This window comes from Hyperolius riggenbachi, chromosome 10, assembly GCF_040937935.1.
Source record: "Hyperolius riggenbachi isolate aHypRig1 chromosome 10, aHypRig1.pri, whole genome shotgun sequence".
In the NCBI taxonomy this organism is placed as follows: domain Eukaryota; kingdom Metazoa; phylum Chordata; class Amphibia; order Anura; family Hyperoliidae; genus Hyperolius; species Hyperolius riggenbachi.
Genome location: NC_090655.1, coordinates 283715911 through 283736117, shown reverse-complemented (window position 1 = coordinate 283736117; position 20207 = coordinate 283715911). Strand labels below are relative to the sequence as shown.

Below are 20207 nucleotides of genomic sequence, written 5' to 3'. Positions count from 1 at the left end.
CAGTTCCCTGATTTGGGTGGTGAAATCGCGGACGGCTTCCTTCAGCTCCGCTCTAAAGACCCGTGTTATATCTTCTAATAAGGTATCCAGGGAGGGGGTCTGAGCAGCGTCCGAAGTGCCTGGCATGTTAGCAGGAGAGCGTGGGAGGGCGGCTGTCTTGGGTGAAGACTGTTTTGTAGATGCCGGAGGCTCGTCGGCCATCTTAGTTTCTGTGGCGCGTGGCGCCGCCGGTTTTGCTTTTGGTGTGGCTGCCGAGAGAGACGGATTTTGTTGCTCCTTTTTTGCTTTACCTCTCCGCGACATGCCAAGGGTGATCTGCGTCAGTTTTGAGGCATGTAGACGCCGATTAGCAGCTGCTATAAGCCGAAGGGTGGCAGCCTGAAAGCGGAGCTACAGGAACTACTTCATGCTCCGTTCGCGCCGCGCATGCGCCCCCGGAAAACATTTTTAATGTTGCAATACCTGGGACAAATGGGCAAATAAAATGTGTGGGTTTTAATTATGGTAGCATGCATTATTATAAAACTATAATGGCCGCAAACTGATAAATAATGAATTATTCCCATTCTTTTCTTGTTTTTTCTGTTAAAATGCATTTAGAATAAAATAATTCATAGCAAATAGTAACACCCAAAGAAAGCCTAATTTGTGGTGAAAAAAACAAGATAAGAAGCAATAAAGTATAGGCAAATGAATGGAAGGAGCATTATTTCTCTGGTGTGTAAGTGTACCTTTATAGTCTGAGTGCAGATGATTCCATCAACAGAGGCTGCAGTTAGCCTATCTACCACAAGATGGAGATCTCGCCCTCTCCCAGGTGGAACGCATAGACAGGAAAATGTTAAACCAAAGAAAGGAAGTGGTGTAATAGAGATGGGAAGTGATGTCACGAAAGGAGAATTTGCAGGAAGTGGAGAGAGCACAAGGCTGGGAGAGGTAATTGTGTGATTGTTGTTATATATTGGGCAGAGCAGAGGTCAGGGTGGACATACTTGTTATATATTGGGCAGAGCAGAGGTCGGGGTGGACATACATGTTATATATTGGGCAGAGCAGAGGGCGGGGTGGTCATACTTGTTATATATCGGGCAGAGCAGAGGTCGGGGTGGACATACTTGTTATATATTGGGCAGAGCAGAGGTCGGGGTGGTCATACTTGTGATAGATTGGGCAGAGCAGAGGTCGGGGTGGACATACTTGTTATATATTAGGCAGAGCAGAGGATAGGGTGGACATACTTGTTATATATTGGGCAGAGCAGAGGGCGGGGTGGTCATACTTGTTATATATCGGGCAGAGCAGAGGTCGGGGGGGGCATACTTGTTATATATTGGGCAGGGCAGAGGTCGGGGTGGACATACTTGTTATATATTGGGCAGAGCAGAAGTCGGGTGGACATACTTGTTATATATTGGGCAGAGCAGAGGTCGGGGTGGACATATTTGTTATATATTGGGCAGAGCAGAGGTCGGGGTGGATATACTTGTTATATATCGGGCAGAGCAGAGGTCGGGGGGGGGGGGGGGGACGACATACTTGTTATATATTGGGCAGAGCAGAGGTCGGGGTGGCCATACTTGTTATATATTGGGCAGTGCAGAGGTTGGGGTGGACATACTTGTTATATATTGGGCAGAGCAGAGGTCGGGGTGGTCATACTTGTTATATATTGGGCAGGGCAGAGGTCGGGGTGGACATACTTGTTATATATTGGGCAGAGCAGAGGTCGGGGTGGACATACTTGTTATATATTGGGCAGAGCAGAGGTCGGGGTGGGCATACTTGTTATATATTGGTCAGAGCAGAGGTCGGGGTGGACATACTTGTTATATATTGGGCAGAGCAGAGGTCGGGTGGACATTCTTGTTATATATTGGGCAGAGCAGAGGTCAGGATGGACATACTTGTTATATATTGGGCAGAGCAGAGGTCAGGATGGACATACTTGTTATATATTGGGCAGAGCAGAGGTTGGGGTGGACATACTTGTTATATATTGGGCAGAGCAGAGGTCGGGGTGGTCATACTTGTTATATATTGGGCAGGGCAGAGGTCGGGGTGGACATACTTGTTATATATTGGGCAGAGCAGAGGTCGGGGTGGACATACTTGTTATATATTGGGCAGAGCAGAGGTCGGGGTGGGCATACTTGTTATATATTGGTCAGAGCAGAGGTCGGGGTGGACATACTTGTTATATATTGGGCAGAGCAGAGGTCGGGTGGACATTCTTGTTATATATTGGGCAGAGCAGTGGTCGGGGTGGACATACTTGTTATATATTGGGCAGAGGTTGGGGTGGACATACTTGTTATATATTGGGCAGAGCAGAGGTCGGGGTGGACATACTTGTTATATATTGGGCAGAGCAGAGGTCGGGGTGGGCATACTTGTTATATATTGGTCAGAGCAGAGGTCGGGGTGGACATACTTGTTATATATTGGGCAGAGCAGAGGTCGGGTGGACATTCTTGTTATATATTGGGCAGAGCAGTGGTCGGGGTGGACATACTTGTTATATATTGGGCAGAGGTTGGGGTGGACATACTTGTTATATATTGGGCAGAGCAGAGGTCGGGGTGGACATACTTGTTATATATTGGGCAGAGCAGAGGTCGGGGTGGACATACTTGTTATATATTGGGCAGGGCAGAGGTCGGGGTAGGCATACGTGTTATATATTGAGCAGAGCAGAGGTCGGGGTGGACATACTTGTTATATATTGGGCAGAGCAGAGGTCGGGGTGGACATACTTGTTATATATTGGGCAGAGCAGAGGTCGGGGTGGACATACTTGTTTTATATTGGGCAGAGCAGAGGTCGGGGTGGACATACTTGTTATATATTGGGCAGAGCAGAGGTGGGGGGGGGGCATACTTGTTATATATTGGGCAGAGCAGAGGTGGGGGTGGATATACTTGTTATATATTGGGCAGAGCAGAGGTCAGGGTGGACATACTTGTTATATATTGGGCAGAGCAGAGGTCAGGGTGGACATACTTGTTATATATTGGGCAGTGCAGAGGTTGGGGTGGACATACTTGTTATATATTGGGCAGAACAGAGGTCGGGGTGGACATACTTGTTATATATTGGGCAGAGCAGAGGTCGGGGTGGACATACTTGTTATATATTGGGCAGAGCAGAGGTCGGGGTGGACATACTTGTTATATATTGGGCAGAGCAGAGGTCGGGGTGGACATACTTGTTATATATTGGGCAGAGCAGAGGTCGGGGTGGCCATACTTGTTATATATTAGGCAGAGCAGAGGTCGGGGTGGACATACTTGTTATATATTGGGCAGAGCAGAGGTCGGGGTGGACATACTTGTTATATATTGGGCAGAGCAGAGGTCGGGGTGGACATACTTGTTATATATTGGGCAGAGCAGAGGTCGGGGTGGACATACTTGTTATATATTGGGCAGAGCAGAGGTCGGGGTGGACATACTTGTTATATATTGGGCAGAGCAGAGGTCGGGGTGGACATACTTGTTTTATATTGGGCAGAGCAGAGGTCTGGGTGGTCATACTTGTTATATATTGGGCAGAGCAGAGGTCAGGGTGGACATACTTGTTATATATTGGGGAGAGCAGAGGCGGGGTGGACATACTTGTTATATATTGGGCAGTGCAGAGGCGGGGTGGACATACTTGTTATATATTGGGCAGGGCAGAGGTCGGGGTGGACATACTTGTTATATATTGGGCAGAACAGAGGTCGGGGTGGACATACTTGTTATATATTGGGCAGAGCAGAGGTCGGGGTGGACATACTTGTTATATATTGGGCAGAGCAGAGGTCGGGGTGGACATACTTGTTATATATTGGGCAGAGCAGAGGTCGGGGTGGACATACTTGTTATATATTGGGCAGAGCAGAGGTCGGGGTGGACATACTTGTTATATATTGGGCAGAGCAGAGGGCGGGGTGGACATACTTGTTATATATTGGGCAGAGCAGAGGTCGGGGGGGGCATACTTGTTATATATTGGGCAGGGCAGAGGTCGGGGTGGACATACTTGTTATATATTGGGCAGAGCAGAAGTCGGGTGGACATACTTGTTATATATTGGGCAGAGCAGAGGTCGGGGTGGACATACTTGTTATATATTGGGCAGAGCAGAGGTCGGGGTGGACATACTTGTTTTATATTGGGCAGAGCAGAGGTCGGGGTGGCCATACTTGTTATATATTGGGCAGTGCAGAGGTTGGGGTGGACATACTTGTTATATATTGGGCAGAGCAGAGGTCGGGGTGGTCATACTTGTTATATATTGGGCAGGGCAGAGGTCGGGGTGGACATACTTGTTATATATTGGGCAGAGCAGAGGTCGGGGTGGACATACTTCTTATATATTGTGCAGAGCAGAGGTCGGGGTGGACATACTTGTTATATATTGGGCAGAGCAGAGGTCGGGGTGGACATACTTCTTATATATTGTGCAGAGCAGAGGTCGGGGTGGACATACTTGTTATATATTGGGCAGAGCAGAGGTCGGGGTGGGCATACTTGTTATATATTGGTCAGAGCAGAGGTCGGGGTGGACATACTTGTTATATATTGGGCAGAGCAGAGGTCGGGTGGACATTCTTGTTATATATTGGGCAGAGCAGAGGTCAGGATGGACATACTTGTTATATATTGGGCAGAGCAGAGGTCAGGATGGACATACTTGTTATATATTGGGCAGAGCAGAGGTTGGGGTGGACATACTTGTTATATATTGGGCAGAGCAGAGGTCGGGGTGGTCATACTTGTTATATATTGGGCAGGGCAGAGGTCGGGGTGGACATACTTGTTATATATTGGGCAGAGCAGAGGTCGGGGTGGACATACTTGTTATATATTGGGCAGAGCAGAGGTCGGGGTGGGCATACTTGTTATATATTGGTCAGAGCAGAGGTCGGGGTGGACATACTTGTTATATATTGGGCAGAGCAGAGGTCGGGTGGACATTCTTGTTATATATTGGGCAGAGCAGTGGTCGGGGTGGACATACTTGTTATATATTGGGCAGAGGTTGGGGTGGACATACTTGTTATATATTGGGCAGAGCAGAGGTCGGGGTGGACATACTTGTTATATATTGGGCAGAGCAGAGGTCGGGGTGGACATACTTGTTATATATTGGGCAGGGCAGAGGTCGGGGTAGGCATACGTGTTATATATTGAGCAGAGCAGAGGTCGGGGTGGACATACTTGTTATATATTGGGCAGAGCAGAGGTCGGGGTGGACATACTTGTTATATATTGGGCAGAGCAGAGGTCGGGGTGGACATACTTGTTTTATATTGGGCAGAGCAGAGGTCGGGGTGGACATACTTGTTTTATATTGGGCAGAGCAGAGGTCGGGGTGGACATACTTGTTATATATTGGGCAGAGCAGAGGTGGGGGGGTGGGGCATACTTGTTATATATTGGGCAGAGCAGAGGTGGGGGTGGATATACTTGTTATATATTGGGCAGAGCAGAGGTCAGGGTGGACATACTTGTTATATATTGGGGAGAGCAGAGGTCGGGTGGACATACTTGTTATATATTGGGCGGTGCAGAGGTTGGGGTGGACATACTTGTTATATATTGGGCAGAACAGAGGTCGGGGTGGACATACTTGTTATATATTGGGCAGAGCAGAGGTCGGGGTGGACATACTTGTTATATATTGGGCAGAGCAGAGGTCGGGTGGACATACTTGTTATATATTGGGCAGAGCTGAGGTCGGGGTGGACATACTTGTTATATATTGGGCAGAGCAGAGGTCGGGGTGGACATACTTGTTATATATTGGGCAGAGCAGAGGTCGGGGTGGACATACTTGTTATATATTGGGCAGAGCAGAGGTCGGGGTGGCCATACTTGTTATATATTGGGCAGAGCAGAGGTGGGGGGGGGGGCATACTTGTTATATATTGGGCAGAGCAGAGGTGGGGGTGGATATACTTGTTATATATTGGGCAGAGCAGAGGTCAGGGTGGACATACTTGTTATATATTGGGGAGAGCAGAGGTCGGGTGGACATACTTGTTATATATTGGGCAGTGCAGAGGTTGGGGTGGACATACTTGTTATATATTGGGCAGAACAGAGGTCGGGGTGGACATACTTGTTATATATTGGGCAGAGCAGAGGTCGGGGTGGACATACTTGTTATATATTGGGCAGAGCAGAGGTCGGGTGGACATACTTGTTATATATTGGGCAGAGCAGAGGTCGGGGTGGACATACTTGTTATATATTGGGCAGAGCAGAGGTCGGGGTGGACATACTTGTTATATATTGGGCAGAGCAGAGGTCGGGGTGGACATACTTGTTATATATTGGGCAGAGCAGAGGTCGGGGTGGCCATACTTGTTATATATTAGGCAGAGCAGAGGTCGGGGTGGACATACTTGTTATATATTGGGCAGAGCAGAGGTCGGGGTGGACATACTTGTTATATATTGGGCAGAGCAGAGGTCGGGGTGGACATACTTGTTATATATTGGGCAGAGCAGAGGTCGGGGTGGACATACTTGTTATATATTGAGCAGAGCAGAGGTCGGGGTGGACATACTTGTTATATATTGGGCAGAGCAGAGGTTGGGGTGGACATACTTGTTATATATTGGGCAGAGCAGAGGGCGGGGTGGACATACTTGTTATATATTGGGCAGAGCAGAGGTCGGGGGGGGCATACTTGTTATATATTGGGCAGGGCAGAGGTCGGGGTGGACATACTTGTTATATATTGGGCAGAGCAGAAGTCGGGTGGACATACTTGTTATATATTCGGCAGAGTAGAGGTCGGGGTGGCCATACTTGTTATATATTGGGCAGAGCAGAGGTCGGGGTGGACATACTTGTTATATATTGGGCAGAGCAGAGGTCGTGGTGGACGTACATGTTATATATTGGGCAGAGCAGAGGTCGGGGTGGACATACTTGTTATATATTGGGCAGAGCGGAGGTCGGGGTGGATATACTTGTTATATATTGGGCAGAGCAGAGGTCGGGGTGGACATACTTGTTATATATTGGGCAGAGCAGAGGTCGGGGTGGACATACTTGTTATATATTGGGCAGAGCAGAGGTCGGGGTGGACATACTTGTTATATATTGGGCAGAGCAGAGGTCGGGGTGGTCATACTTGTTATATATTGGGCAGGGCAGAGGTCAGGGTGGACATACTTGTTATATATTGGGCAGGGCAGAGGTCGGGGTGGACATACTTGTTATATATTGGGCAGAGCAGAGGTCGGGGGGGGGGCATACTTGTTATATATTGGGCAGAGCAGAGGTCGGGGTGGTCATACTTGTTATATATTGGGCAGAGCAGAGGTCGGGGTGGACATACTTGTTATATATTGGGCAGAGCAGAGGTCGGGGTGGACATACTTGTTATATATTGGGCAGAGCAGAGGTCGGGGTGGACATACTTGTTATATATTGGGCAGAGCAGAGGTCGGGGTGGGCATACTTGTTATATATTGGGCAGAGCAGAGGTCGGGGTGGACATATTTGTTATATATTGGGCAGAGCAGAGGTCGGGGTGGATATACTTGTTATATATCGGGCAGAGCAGAGGTCGGGGGGGGGGGGGGGGGGACGACATACTTGTTATATATTGGGCAGAGCAGAGGTCGGGGTGGCCATACTTGTTTAATATTGGGCAGAGCAGAGGTCGGGGTGGACATACTTGTTATATATTGGGCAGAGCAGAGGTCGGGGTGGACATACTTGTTATATATTGTGCAGAGCAGAGGTCGGGGTGGACATACTTGTTATATATCGGGCAGAGCAGAGGTCGGGGTGGACATACTTGTTATATATTGGGCAGTGCAGAGGTCGGGGTGGACATACTTGTTATATATTGGGCAGAGCAGAGGTCGGGGTGGACATACTTGTTATATATTGGGCAGAGCAGAGGTCGGGGTGGACACACTTGTTATATATTGGGCAGTGCAGAGGTCGGGGTGGACATACTTGTTATATATTGGGCAGAGCAGAGGTCGGGGTGGACATACTTGTTATATATTGGGCAGAGCAGAGGTCGGGGTGGACATACTTGTTATATATTGGGCAGAGCAGAGGTCGGGGTGGACATACTTGTTATATATTGGGCAGAGCAGAGGTGGGGGGGGGGCATACTTGTTATATATTGGGCAGAGCAGAGGTTGGGGTGGACATACTTGTTATATATTGGGCAGAGCAGAGGTCGGGTGGACATTCTTGTTATATATTGGGCAGAGCAGAGGTCGGGGTGGTCATACTTGTTATATATTGGGCAGAGCAGAGGTCGGGGTGGTCATACTTGTTATATATTGGGCAGAGCAGAGGTCGGGGTGGACATAATTGTTATATATTGGGCAGAGCAGAGGTCGGGGTGGACATACTTGTTATATATTGGGCAGAGCAGAGGTCGGGGTGGTCATACTTGTTATATATTGGGCAGAGCAGAGGTCGGGGTGGTCATACTTGTTATATATTGGGCAGAGCAGAGGTCGGGGTGGTCATACTTGTTATATATTGGGCGGAGCAGAGGTCGGGGTGGACATACTTGTTATATATTGGGCAGAGCAGAGGTTGGGGTGGACATACTTGTTATATATTGGGCAGAGCAGAGGTCGGGGTGGTCATACTTGTTATATATTGGGTAGAGCAGAGGTCGGGTGGACATTCTTGTTATATATTGGGCAGAGCAGTGGTCGGGGTGGACATACTTGCTATATATTGGGCAGAGCAGAGGTCGGGGTGGACATACTTGTTTTATATTGGGCAGAGCAGAGGTCGGGGTGGGCATACTTGTTATATATTGGGCAGAGCAGAGGTGGGGGGGGGGGGGGCATACTTGTTATATATTGGGCAGAGCAGAGGTGGGGGTGGACATACTTGTTATATATTGGGCAGGGCAGAGGTCGGGGTGGACATACTTGTTATATATTGGGCAGGGCAGAGGTCGGGGTGGACATACTTGTTATATATTGGTCAGAGCAGAGGTCGGGATGGCCATGCTTGTTATATATTGGGCAGAGCAGAGGTCGGGGTGCACATACTCGTTATATATTGAGCAGAGGTCGGGGTGGACATACTTGTTATATATTGGGCAGGGCAGAGGTCGGGGTGGACATACTTGTTATATATTGGGCAGAGCAGAGGTCGGGGTGGACATACGTGTTATATATTAGGCAGAGCAGAGGTCGGGGTGGACATACTTGTTATATATTGGGCAGAGCAGAGGTCGGGGTGGGCATACTTGTTATATATTGGGCAGTGCAGAGGTCGGGGTGGACATACTTGTTATATATTGGACAGAGCAGAGGTCGGGGTGGACATACTTGTTATATATTAGGCAGAGCAGAGGTCGGGGTGGACATACTTGTTATATATAGGGCAGAGCAGAGGTCGGGGTGGACATACTTGTTATATATTGGGCAGAGCAGAGGTCGGGGTGGACATACTTGTTATATATTGGGCAGAGCAGAGGTCGGGGTGGACATACTTGTTATATATTGGACAGAGCAGAGGTCGGGGTGGACATACTTGCTATATATTGGGCAGAGCAGAGGTCGGGGTGGACATACTTGTTATATATTGTGCAGAGCAGAGGTCGGGGTGGACATACTTGTTATATATTGGGCAGAGCAGAGGTCGGGGTGGACATACTTGTTTTATATTGGGCAGAGCAGAGGTCTGCTCTGTTATATATTGGGTAGAGCAGAGGTCGGGTGGACATTCTTGTTATATATTGGTCAGAGCAGAGGTCGGGGTGGACATACTTGTTATATATTGGTCAGAGCAGAGGTCGGGGTGGCCATGCTTGTTATATATTGGGCAGAGCAGAGGTCGGGGCGGACATACTTGTTATATATTGGGCAGGGCAGAGGTCGGGGTGGACATACTTGTTATATATTGGGCAGAGCAGAGGTCGGGGTGGACATACTTGTTATATATTGTGCAGGGCAGAGGTCGGGGTGGGCATACTTGTTATATATTGGGCAGAGCAGAGGTCGGGGTGGACATACTTGTTATATATTGGGTAGGGCAGAGGTCGGGGTGGTCATACTTGTTATATATTGGGCAGAGCAGAGGTCGGGGTGGACATACTTGTTATATATTGGGCAGAGCAGAGGTCGGGGTGGACATACTTGTTATATATTGGGCAGAGCAGAGGTCGGGGTGGACATACTTGTTATATATTGGGCAGAGCAGTGGTCGGGGTGGACATACTTGTTATATATTGGGCAGAGCAGAGCTCAGGGTGGGTGGACATACTTGTAATATATTGGGCAGAGCAGAGGTCGGGGTGGACATACTTGTTTTATATTGGGCAGAGCAGAGGTCGGGGAGGATATACTTGTTATATATCGGGCAGAGCAGAGGTCGGGGTGGACATACTTGTTATATATTGGGCAGAGCAGAGGTCGGGGTGGGCATACTTGTTATATATCGGGCAGAGCAGAGGTCGGGGTGGACATACTTGTTTTATATTGGGCAGAGCAGAGGTCGGGGAGGACATACTTGTTATATATTGGGCAGAGCAGAGGTCGGGGTGGACATACTTGTTTTATATTGGGCAGAGCAGAGGTCGGGGAGGACATACTTGTTATATATTGGGCATGGCAGAGGTCGGGGAGGATATACTTGTTATATATTGGGCAGAGCAGAGGTCGGGGTGGACATACTTTGTTACAGAGGAGATCATAGTACACCTGTCACTATCCTGATCATCCCCCCTTGAAGTAATCGCCATACAAGAGACTTTTATATAACTGGTTTAGGCCACATTCACATTATCAAATCAACTGGTATTGTTTAACAGAAAACAAATATGGCAGCCTCCATATCATCCTAATCCTAAATTACACTAGCGCTTCCAGGTCGGAGCAGTGCTTTTCAGCGCTGCTAGATTTGGGCGCTGCCGGCGCCTCCATAGACTTCAATAGGAATCATTCCTATTGAAGCGCTCAGTAACGTCGGCTCCGTCAGAAGTTGGAGCCGAGGTTGCTTAAAAACATAATAATTCGGCCTCCAGCAATCGCTGGAAGCCGAATTATTTCATTCCCCCACTATCCATGGCGGCCTGGAGGGGGAATAGTAATTAAATCGGCCCGGACTTGTGCAGAAGCAGGATCAGCTATATACTGCTGTATCCTGTGCCCAAGTCTACCGGCGCCGATTTTAAATGTACTCCTTCCAGGTCCCCTGTGTCCCCCAGCACTTCCATTATGCTCCAGTATATAATGTTCCCCACCCCAGTAATGCCATTTCTTTTACAATATAGCCATGTCCCCCTGTGTCCCCAGCATTGCCATTATCCTCCAGTATGTACTGTTCCCCACCCCAGTAATGCAATTTCTCCCCCAGTACAGCCATGTCCCCCTGTGTCCCCCAGCATTGCCATTATCCTCCAGTATGTAATGTCCCCCACCCCAGTAATGCCTTTTCTGTCCCAGTATAGCCATGTCCCCCCTGTTTCCCCCAGCATTGCCATTATCCTCCAGTATATAATGTCCGCCACCCCAGTAATGCCATTTCTGTCCCAGTATAGCCATGTCCTCCCTGTGTGCCCCATCATTGCCATTATCCTCCAGTATATTATGTCCCCCACCCCAGTAATGCCATTTCTCCCCCAGTATAGCCATGCCCACACTCCAGTATTGCTCCCTTCCCCCACCTCCATGCAGAGTAGTAAAAGGAAGGGTTACATTGGTTTATAGCTAGCTGTCACAGTGTGCTCCAGTCCTCTGCTCCCATTAGCCTCAGTCTCTGCCTCTCCTCATATCCTCATCCATCTACCACTACCAGCACTGCTGTAACATCACAGGAATGGTAACAGTGTGAGGGGGATGTGAGGAGAGAAGACCAGCTGGAGAGGAGGCAGAGGGAGGACAGGACTGCAGCACGCTGAGTATAGTGCACAGGTAGCTATAAACCAGCGTATTATGCATTCCTGCAATACTCTGCATGGCCCCACCACCCACAAGTGACAGCAATGGGGAGTGCTGGTCAGGGCTGTGGAGTCGCAGTCGGGGCAATTTTGGGTGCCTTGAGTCGGAGTCGGGAAAAAATGCTCCGACTCCTAATGAATTTAAACTGTAATTAAAATAGAAAATATGATAAAATGTTCTATTTCTCAGATAATAGTCATCATAAATAATTTATACATACTACTGCCTAGTCCACAAAAATGAAATAAACCAATCAAAATTCAATAAAGCAGTCCCCGTATTTTTAAAGTGAGATATACACATCTGATTGTGACTGTATATATGATGTGTACACAGGAATCTCTTCTATATACTAAATAACATCTATGCTGTAAGAATAAAGCCTGATGTGTAGCCGTGTCACTAATAGAGATGGTCAATGAGATGGAAATAATTCTACATTGATGCTGATTTATGCAAATGTACTTTGCTCATGAAATCAAATAATTTGATATGTTGTTAAAATTTGGTTTGGTGACTACGAATTAAATGGTACCTGAGAAGGATGAAAAAAAAAGTTTTATACATACCTGGGGCTTCCTCCAGCCCCCTTCAGGCTAATCAGTCCCTCGCTGTCCACCTCCACCACCTGGATCTTCTGCTATTATTCCTGGTAATTCAGCCAGTCAGCGCAGTCCGGCCGCATGCCGGTTCCACAGCCAGGAATAGTGCTGCGCAGGTGTAGTACGCTCCTGGCGGTGGAGTGTGTGCATGCGCACTACGCCAGACTGGCTCAAGGAGCTGGACTCATAGCAGAAGATCCAGGTGGCGGAGGAGGACAGCGAGGGACTGATCAGCCTGAAGGGGGCTGGAGGAAGCCCCAGGTATGTATAAAACTTCAACTTCACCTGTCTCAGGTTTACTTTGTTACACAGTAGTACTATACTCTACATATGCACTCTCCACAGAGCTTCAGGGAATCCACTGAGAATGTTGTGCACATTGAATACAGAGGTGTTGTCTGTCACCCATAAACCTTGTTCAGATTGTGCATGAAGAATGTGTAATAGAGGAAGAATCCCCTCATTCCCCTGCAGAGTACCTGCACATCATACTTACATGTACCCACACTTACATTGCCTAGGGCCTGATAGATGTTCTTTGTTCTGGTCTGTACCTTTTACAAGTACTCTTACCAAGGACTAGTTTTAGTCTATGGCTAAAGGGAATAAATATAGCAGTCTCCATATCCTTCTCACTTCAGTTGCTTTTAAAATTCCTAAGCGTTGGCAGTTAAGAGACGAATTTCATTTTACATACTTTCAATCAACAAGATTGTAATATGCAAATTAGAGGAGTCGGAGTCGGTAGAATCCTTAACTGAGGAGTCGAAGTCGGTGGATTTTTGTACCGACTCCACAGCCCTGGTGCTGGGGGGAGGGGGGATACTGTATTGATAGTTTCATCACTGACAAATGTACAGCCTAAATTATCTTCCCCTTTTTATTTATCAAAAGGCAGCAGCTTCCTGTACAGATCACATGACTGCATTACTGAGGATGGATGAGGACCAGAGTCACATGACCGAAAGGATATTCAACCTCACCCTGGAGATCATCTGCCTGCTGACTGGAGAGGTAATGAGGATTCTGGGAGGTCACATGACATCACTATTATCTCTAGTAATATAAGACAGGTGACTGGAGAGGTGAGGAGGATTCTGGGAGGTCACATGACATCACTCTTATCTCTAGTAATATAACACACTGGTGACCAGAGAGGTGAGGAGGATTCTGGGAGGTCACATGACATCACTCTTATCTCTAGTAATATAACACACAGGTGACCGGAAAGGTGAGGAGGATTCTGGGAGATCACATGACATCACTCTTATCTCTAGTAATATAACACACTGGTGACCAGAGAGGTGAGGAGGATTCTGGGAGGTCACATGACATCACTCTTATCTCTAGTAATATAACACACAGGTGACCGGAAAGGTGAGGAGGATTCTGGGAGATCACATGACATCACTCTTATCTCTAGTAATATAACACACAGGTGACTGGAGAGGTGAGGGGGATTCTGGGAGGTCACATGACATCACTCTTATCTCTAGTAATATAACACAGGTGACTGGAGAGGTGAGGGGGATTCTGGGAGGTCACACGACATCACTCTTATCTCTAGTAATATAACACAGGTGACTGGAGAGGTGAGGAGGATTCTGTGTGTCTCTTATCTCTAGTAATATAACACACAACCAGTTCTGGGCTGAGGTGGGGAAGGCACGAGCCCCTGAGGGCGCACCCATGCCCCCTCCCTTCGAGTGCCCCCTTGCCTGGCTGATGCAGAGTCACAAGCAGAGGTTGTAGTGCTACTCCTCATCGCTCCAGGAACTCAGCCACATCACAGGCTTGCAGTAACTTATCTCTGTCTCCCTCTAGTCGCTTTTCTCATTATTTTCATTCCCATTATTATTATTACCGTATATACTCGAGTATAAGCCACATTTTTGGGACAAAATAATTAGCCCAAAGGTGGGGGCCTCGGCTTGTACTCGAGTCCTAAAAACAGAGTGCCCCTGTCTTATACCCTGAGTGCCCCCTTTGCCAAATGCCGGGCAGAATTGTGCTGACAGAATCTCAGCTCAGTGAGCTGATGTGTGAGATGTCCCGCCCCTCTCCCCCTCCCCCGCTCAGTTTTCAAGCATCCCCCCAGCAGAGCAGAGTAGCAAAGTAGTAGTTTATCTGCAGCGTTTCCGCCCCCCTCAGGCACACACAGGTTCTATTAGCAGAGCGTATGGAGGAAGCTATCACTCACTGCTCCTCCCCGTTAGGATTCCCCTGCTTGCCTGTTCACTGCGCCTCGCCACTAGAGGGCATCATAGATGTTAGCCGGTGACAGGCAAGCAGGGGAATCCTAACGCCAAGGGAATATGACTGAGGGCAGGGGTTCCAGGCTACTATGGATCTCATGGCTGGAGCAGCAGAGGAGTCAGTGGACCTGTGTCACACTACATGCACAGCTTGCTGATACGCATTATAATGATGCTGACATGCTGCTGTAACAATGTATTCAAAATAAGAAAGATGTCATCAATGGAGTGTGTGTAACTGAAGCACTGATGTACCAATGTGAAGCCCAACCAAACCTGAAAATGAAGAAGCAAAGTCTACAGCCTATTATGTTGTTTAGTGTTAATGAGAAGTATTACCTTTCACTTTTCAGCTTGGAGATGAGTTGAATTGTAGTTGTTCCTCTCTGCCTGGGGTATATGGAGAGTCGGGGAGGGGGGATGGGGGGCACACGTCACCTCACTGGTCACACAAGGTGGTGCTGATACATTTCAGCTGCCTGGGGTATATGGAGAGTCGGGGAGGGGGGATGGGGGGCACACGTCACCTCACTGGTCACACAAGGTGGTGCTGATACATTTCAGCTGGCTGGGGTATATGGAGAGTCGGGGAGGGGGGATGGGGGGCACACGTCACCTCACTGGTCACACAAGGTGGTGCTGATACATTTCAGCTGCCTGGGGTATATGGAGAGTCGGGGAGGGGGGATGGGGGGCACACGTCACCTCACTGGTCACACAAGGTGGTGCTGATACATTTCAGCTGCCTGGGGTATATGGAGAGTCGGGGAGGGGGGATGGGGGGCACACGTCACCTCACTGGTCACACAAGGTGGTGCTGATACATTTCAGCTGGCTGGGGTATATGGAGAGTCGGGGAGGGGGGATGGTGGGCACACGTCACCTCACTGGTCACACAAGGGGGTGCTGATACATTTCAGCTGCCTGGGGTATATGGAGAGTCGGGGAGGGGGGATGGTGGGCACACGTCACCTCACTGGTCACACAAGGGGGTGCTGATACATTTCAGCTGGCTGGGCTAACAGGGAGTACAGTGGAGAGTATTTACAGCTTCTGTATTTCCTTCCCCCGGCTTATACTGGGGTGAATCCTTTCCCTGCTTTTTTAGGTAAAAGTTGGAGGGTCGGCTTATACTCGAGTAAATACGATATTTAATTTGAATAGTTTTGAGGTGTGGGAAGAAACTGGAATGCCCGGAGGAAACCCACACTGACACGGGGAGAACATACAAACTCTGTGCAGAAAGTGCCCTGGCTGAGAACCAAACCGAGATCCAGCGCTGCAAGACAAGAGCAATAACCAGTACTCCACCATGCACACTAGAGAGAGATAAGAAGAGATGCTGTGAGCCTGACATGGCTGAGTTCCTGGAGCGGTGAGGTGAGTAGGCAGCACTACAGGCTCTGCTCACAACTCTGCATGTGGGCGGAGCTGCTCAGTTTAAGGTGTGGCCTAATATTGGGGGGGGAGCGGGATCTGGCTGTCTGACATGGGAAGTGGGGCTGCCTAATACTGGGGGCACATCTGGCTATCTAAACTCGGGAGGGGGCTGCCTAATACTGGGTGCCCCTCTGGCTATATAACTTGAAGAGGGGCTGCCTAATACTGGGGCTGATCTAGCTATATAACATGGGGAGGGGCTGCCTTATACTGGGGCTGATCTGGCTATATAACTGGGGGAGGGGCTGCCTAATACTGGGGCTGATCTGGCTATATAACTTGGGGAGGGGCTGCCTAATACTGGGGCTGATCTGGCTATATAACATGGGGAGGGGCTGCCTAATACTGGGGCTGATCTGGCTATATAACATGGGGAGGGGCTGCCTTATACTGGGGCTGATCTGGCTATATAACTTGGGGAGGGGCTGCATAATACTGGGGCTGATCTGGCTATATAACTTGGGGAGGGGCTGCCTAATACTGGGGCTGATCTGGCTATATAACATGGGGAGGGGCTGCCTAATACTGGGGGCTGATCTGGCTATATAACATGGGGAGGGGCTGCCTAATACTGGGGCTGATCTGGCTATATAACATGGGGAGGGGCTGCTTAATACTGGGGCTGATCTGGCTATATAACATGGGGAGGGGCTGCCTAATACTGGGGCTGATCTGGCTATATAACATGGGGAGGGGCTGCCTAATACTGGGGCTGATCTGGCTATATAACATGGGGAGGGGCTGCCTTATACTGGGGCTGATCTGGCTATATAACTTGGGGAGGGGCTGCATAATACTGGGGCTGATCTGGCTATATAACTTGGGGAGGGGCTGCCTAATACTGGGGCTGATCTGGCTATATAACATGGGGAGGGGCTGCCTAATACTGGGGGCTGATCTGGCTATATAACATGGGGAGGGGCTGCCTAATACTGGGGCTCATCTGGCTATATAACTTGGGGAGGGGCTGCCTAATACTGGGGCTGATCTGGCTATATAACATGGGGAGGGGCTGCTTAATACTGGGGCTGATCTGGCTATATAACATGGGGAGGGGCTGCCTAATACTGGGGCTGATCTGGCTATATAACATGGGGAGGGGCTGCCTAATACTGGGGCTGATCTGGCTATATAACATGGGGAGGGGCTGCCTTATACTGGGGCTGATCTGGCTATATAACTTGGGGAGGGGCTGCATAATACTGGGGCTGATCTGGCTATATAACTTGGGGAGGGGCTGCCTAATACTGGGGCTGATCTGGCTATATAACATGGGGAGGGGCTGCCTAATACTGGGGGCTGATCTGGCTATATAACATGGGGAGGGGCTGCCTAATACTGGGGCTGATCTGGCTATATAACATGGGGAGGGGCTGCTTAATACTGGGGCTGATCTGGCTATATAACATGGGGAGGGGCTGCCTAATACTGGGGCTGATCTGGCTATATAACATGGGGAGGGGCTGCCTAATACTGGGGCTGATCTGGCTATATAACATGGGGAGGGGCTGCCTTATACTGGGGCTGATCTGGCTATATAACTTGGGGAGGGGCTGCATAATACTGGGGCTGATCTGGCTATATAACTTGGGGAGGGGCTGCCTAATACTGGGGCTGATCTGGCTATATAACATGGGGAGGGGCTGCCTAATACTGGGGGCTGATCTGGCTATATAACATGGGGAGGGGCTGCCTAATACTGGGGCTGATCTGGCTATATAACATGGGGAGGGGCTGCCTAATACTGGGGCTGATCTGGCTGTATAACTTGGGGAGGGGCTGCCTAATACTGGGGCTGATCTGGCTATATAACATGGGGAGGGGCTGCCTAATACTGGGGCTGATCTGGCTATATAACATGGGGAGGGGCTGCCTAATACTGGGGCTGATCTGGCTATATAACATGGGGAGGGGCTGCCTAATACTGGGGCTGATCTGGCTATATAACATGGGGAGGGGCTGCCTAATACTGGGGGCTGATCTGGCTATATAACTTGGGGAGGGGCTGCCTAATACTGGGGGCTGATCTGGCTATATAACATGGGGAGGGGCTGCCTAATACTGGGGGCTGATCTGGCTATATAACTTGGGGAGGGGCTGCCTAATACTGGGGGCTGATCTGGCTATATAACATGGGGAGGGGCTGCCTAATACTGGGGCTGATCTGGCTATATAACATGGGGAGGGGCTGCCTAATACTGGGGCACATCTGGCTATATAACATGTGGAGGGGCTGCCTAATACTGGGGCTCATCTGGCTATATAACTTGGGGAGGGGCTGCCTAATACTGGGGCTGATCTGGCTATATAACATGGGGAGGGGCTGCTTAATACTGGGGCTGATCTGGCTATATAACATGGGGAGGGGCTGCCTAATACTGGGGCTGATCTGGCTATATAACATGGGGAGGGGCTGCCTAATACTGGGGCTGATCTGGCTATATAACATGGGGAGGGGCTGCCTTATACTGGGGCTGATCTGGCTATATAACTTGGGGAGGGGCTGCATAATACTGGGGCTGATCTGGCTATATAACTTGGGGAGGGGCTGCCTAATACTGGGGCTGATCTGGCTAAATAACATGGGGAGGGGCTGCCTAATACTGGGGGCTGATCTGGCTATATAACATGGGGAGGGGCTGCCTAATACTGGGGCTGATCTGGCTATATAACATGGGGAGGGGCTGCTTAATACTGGGGCTGATCTGGCTATATAACATGGGGAGGGGCTGCCTAATACTGGGGCTGATCTGGCTATATAACATGGGGAGGGGCTGCCTAATACTGGGGCTGATCTGGCTATATAACATGGGGAGGGGCTGCCTTATACTGGGGCTGATCTGGCTATATAACTTGGGGAGGGGCTGCATAATACTGGGGCTGATCTGGCTATATAACTTGGGGAGGGGCTGCCTAATACTGGGGCTGATCTGGCTATATAACATGGGGAGGGGCTGCCTAATACTGGGGGCTGATCTGGCTATATAACATGGGGAGGGGCTGCCTAATACTGGGGCTGATCTGGCTATATAACATGGGGAGGGGCTGCCTAATACTGGGGCTGATCTGGCTGTATAACTTGGGGAGGGGCTGCCTAATACTGGGGCTGATCTGGCTATATAACATGGGGAGGGGCTGCCTAATACTGGGGCTGATCTGGCTATATAACATGGGGAGGGGCTGCCTAATACTGGGGCTGATCTGGCTATATAACATGGGGAGGGGCTGCCTAATACTGGGGCTGATCTGGCTATATAACATGGGGAGGGGCTGCCTAATACTGGGGGCTGATCTGGCTATATAACTTGGGGAGGGGCTGCCTAATACTGGGGGCTGATCTGGCTATATAACATGGGGAGGGGCTGCCTAATACTGGGGGCTGATCTGGCTATATAACTTGGGGAGGGGCTGCCTAATACTGGGGGCTGATCTGGCTATATAACATGGGGAGGGGCTGCCTAATACTGGGGCTGATCTGGCTATATAACATGGGGAGGGGCTGCCTAATACTGGGGCACATCTGGCTATATAACATGTGGAGGGGCTGCCTAATACTGGGGCTGATCTGGCTATATAACATGGGGAGGGGCTGCCTAATACTGGGGCTGATCTGCCTATATAACATGGGGAGGGGCTGCCTAATACTGGGGATGATCTGCCTATATAACTTGGGGAGGGTCTGCCTAATACTGGGGCTGATCTGGCTATATAACTTGGGGAGGGGCTGCCTAAACCTGGGGCTGATCTGGCTATATAACATGGGGAGGGGCTGCCTTATACTGGGGCTGATCTGGCTATATAACATGGGGAGGGGCTGCCTAATACTGGGGCTGGTCTGGCTATGTAACTTGGGGAGGGGCTGCCTAATACTGGGGCTGATCTGGCTATATAACATGGGGAGGGTCTGCCTAATACTGGGGCTGATCTGGCTATATAACATGGGGAGGGGCTGCCTAATACTGGGGCACATCTGGCTAT

At 49.4% G+C, this 20207-nt stretch overlaps 1 protein-coding gene across 1 annotated transcript in view; it reads left to right on the top strand.

The window, feature by feature from the left end:
- The first annotated feature begins 891 nt into the window (after positions 1-891).
- Positions 892-20207, top strand: part of LOC137535535 (zinc finger protein 585A-like) — a 99264-nt gene continuing 79948 nt past the window's right edge. Inside the window, exons 1-2 of the mRNA XM_068257373.1 lie at positions 892-936; positions 13429-13548. Of these exons, the coding sequence (XP_068113474.1) occupies positions 13453-13548 (96 nt within the window). The 5' untranslated portion in view covers positions 892-936; positions 13429-13452. The remainder of the gene's footprint in view (positions 937-13428; positions 13549-20207) is intronic.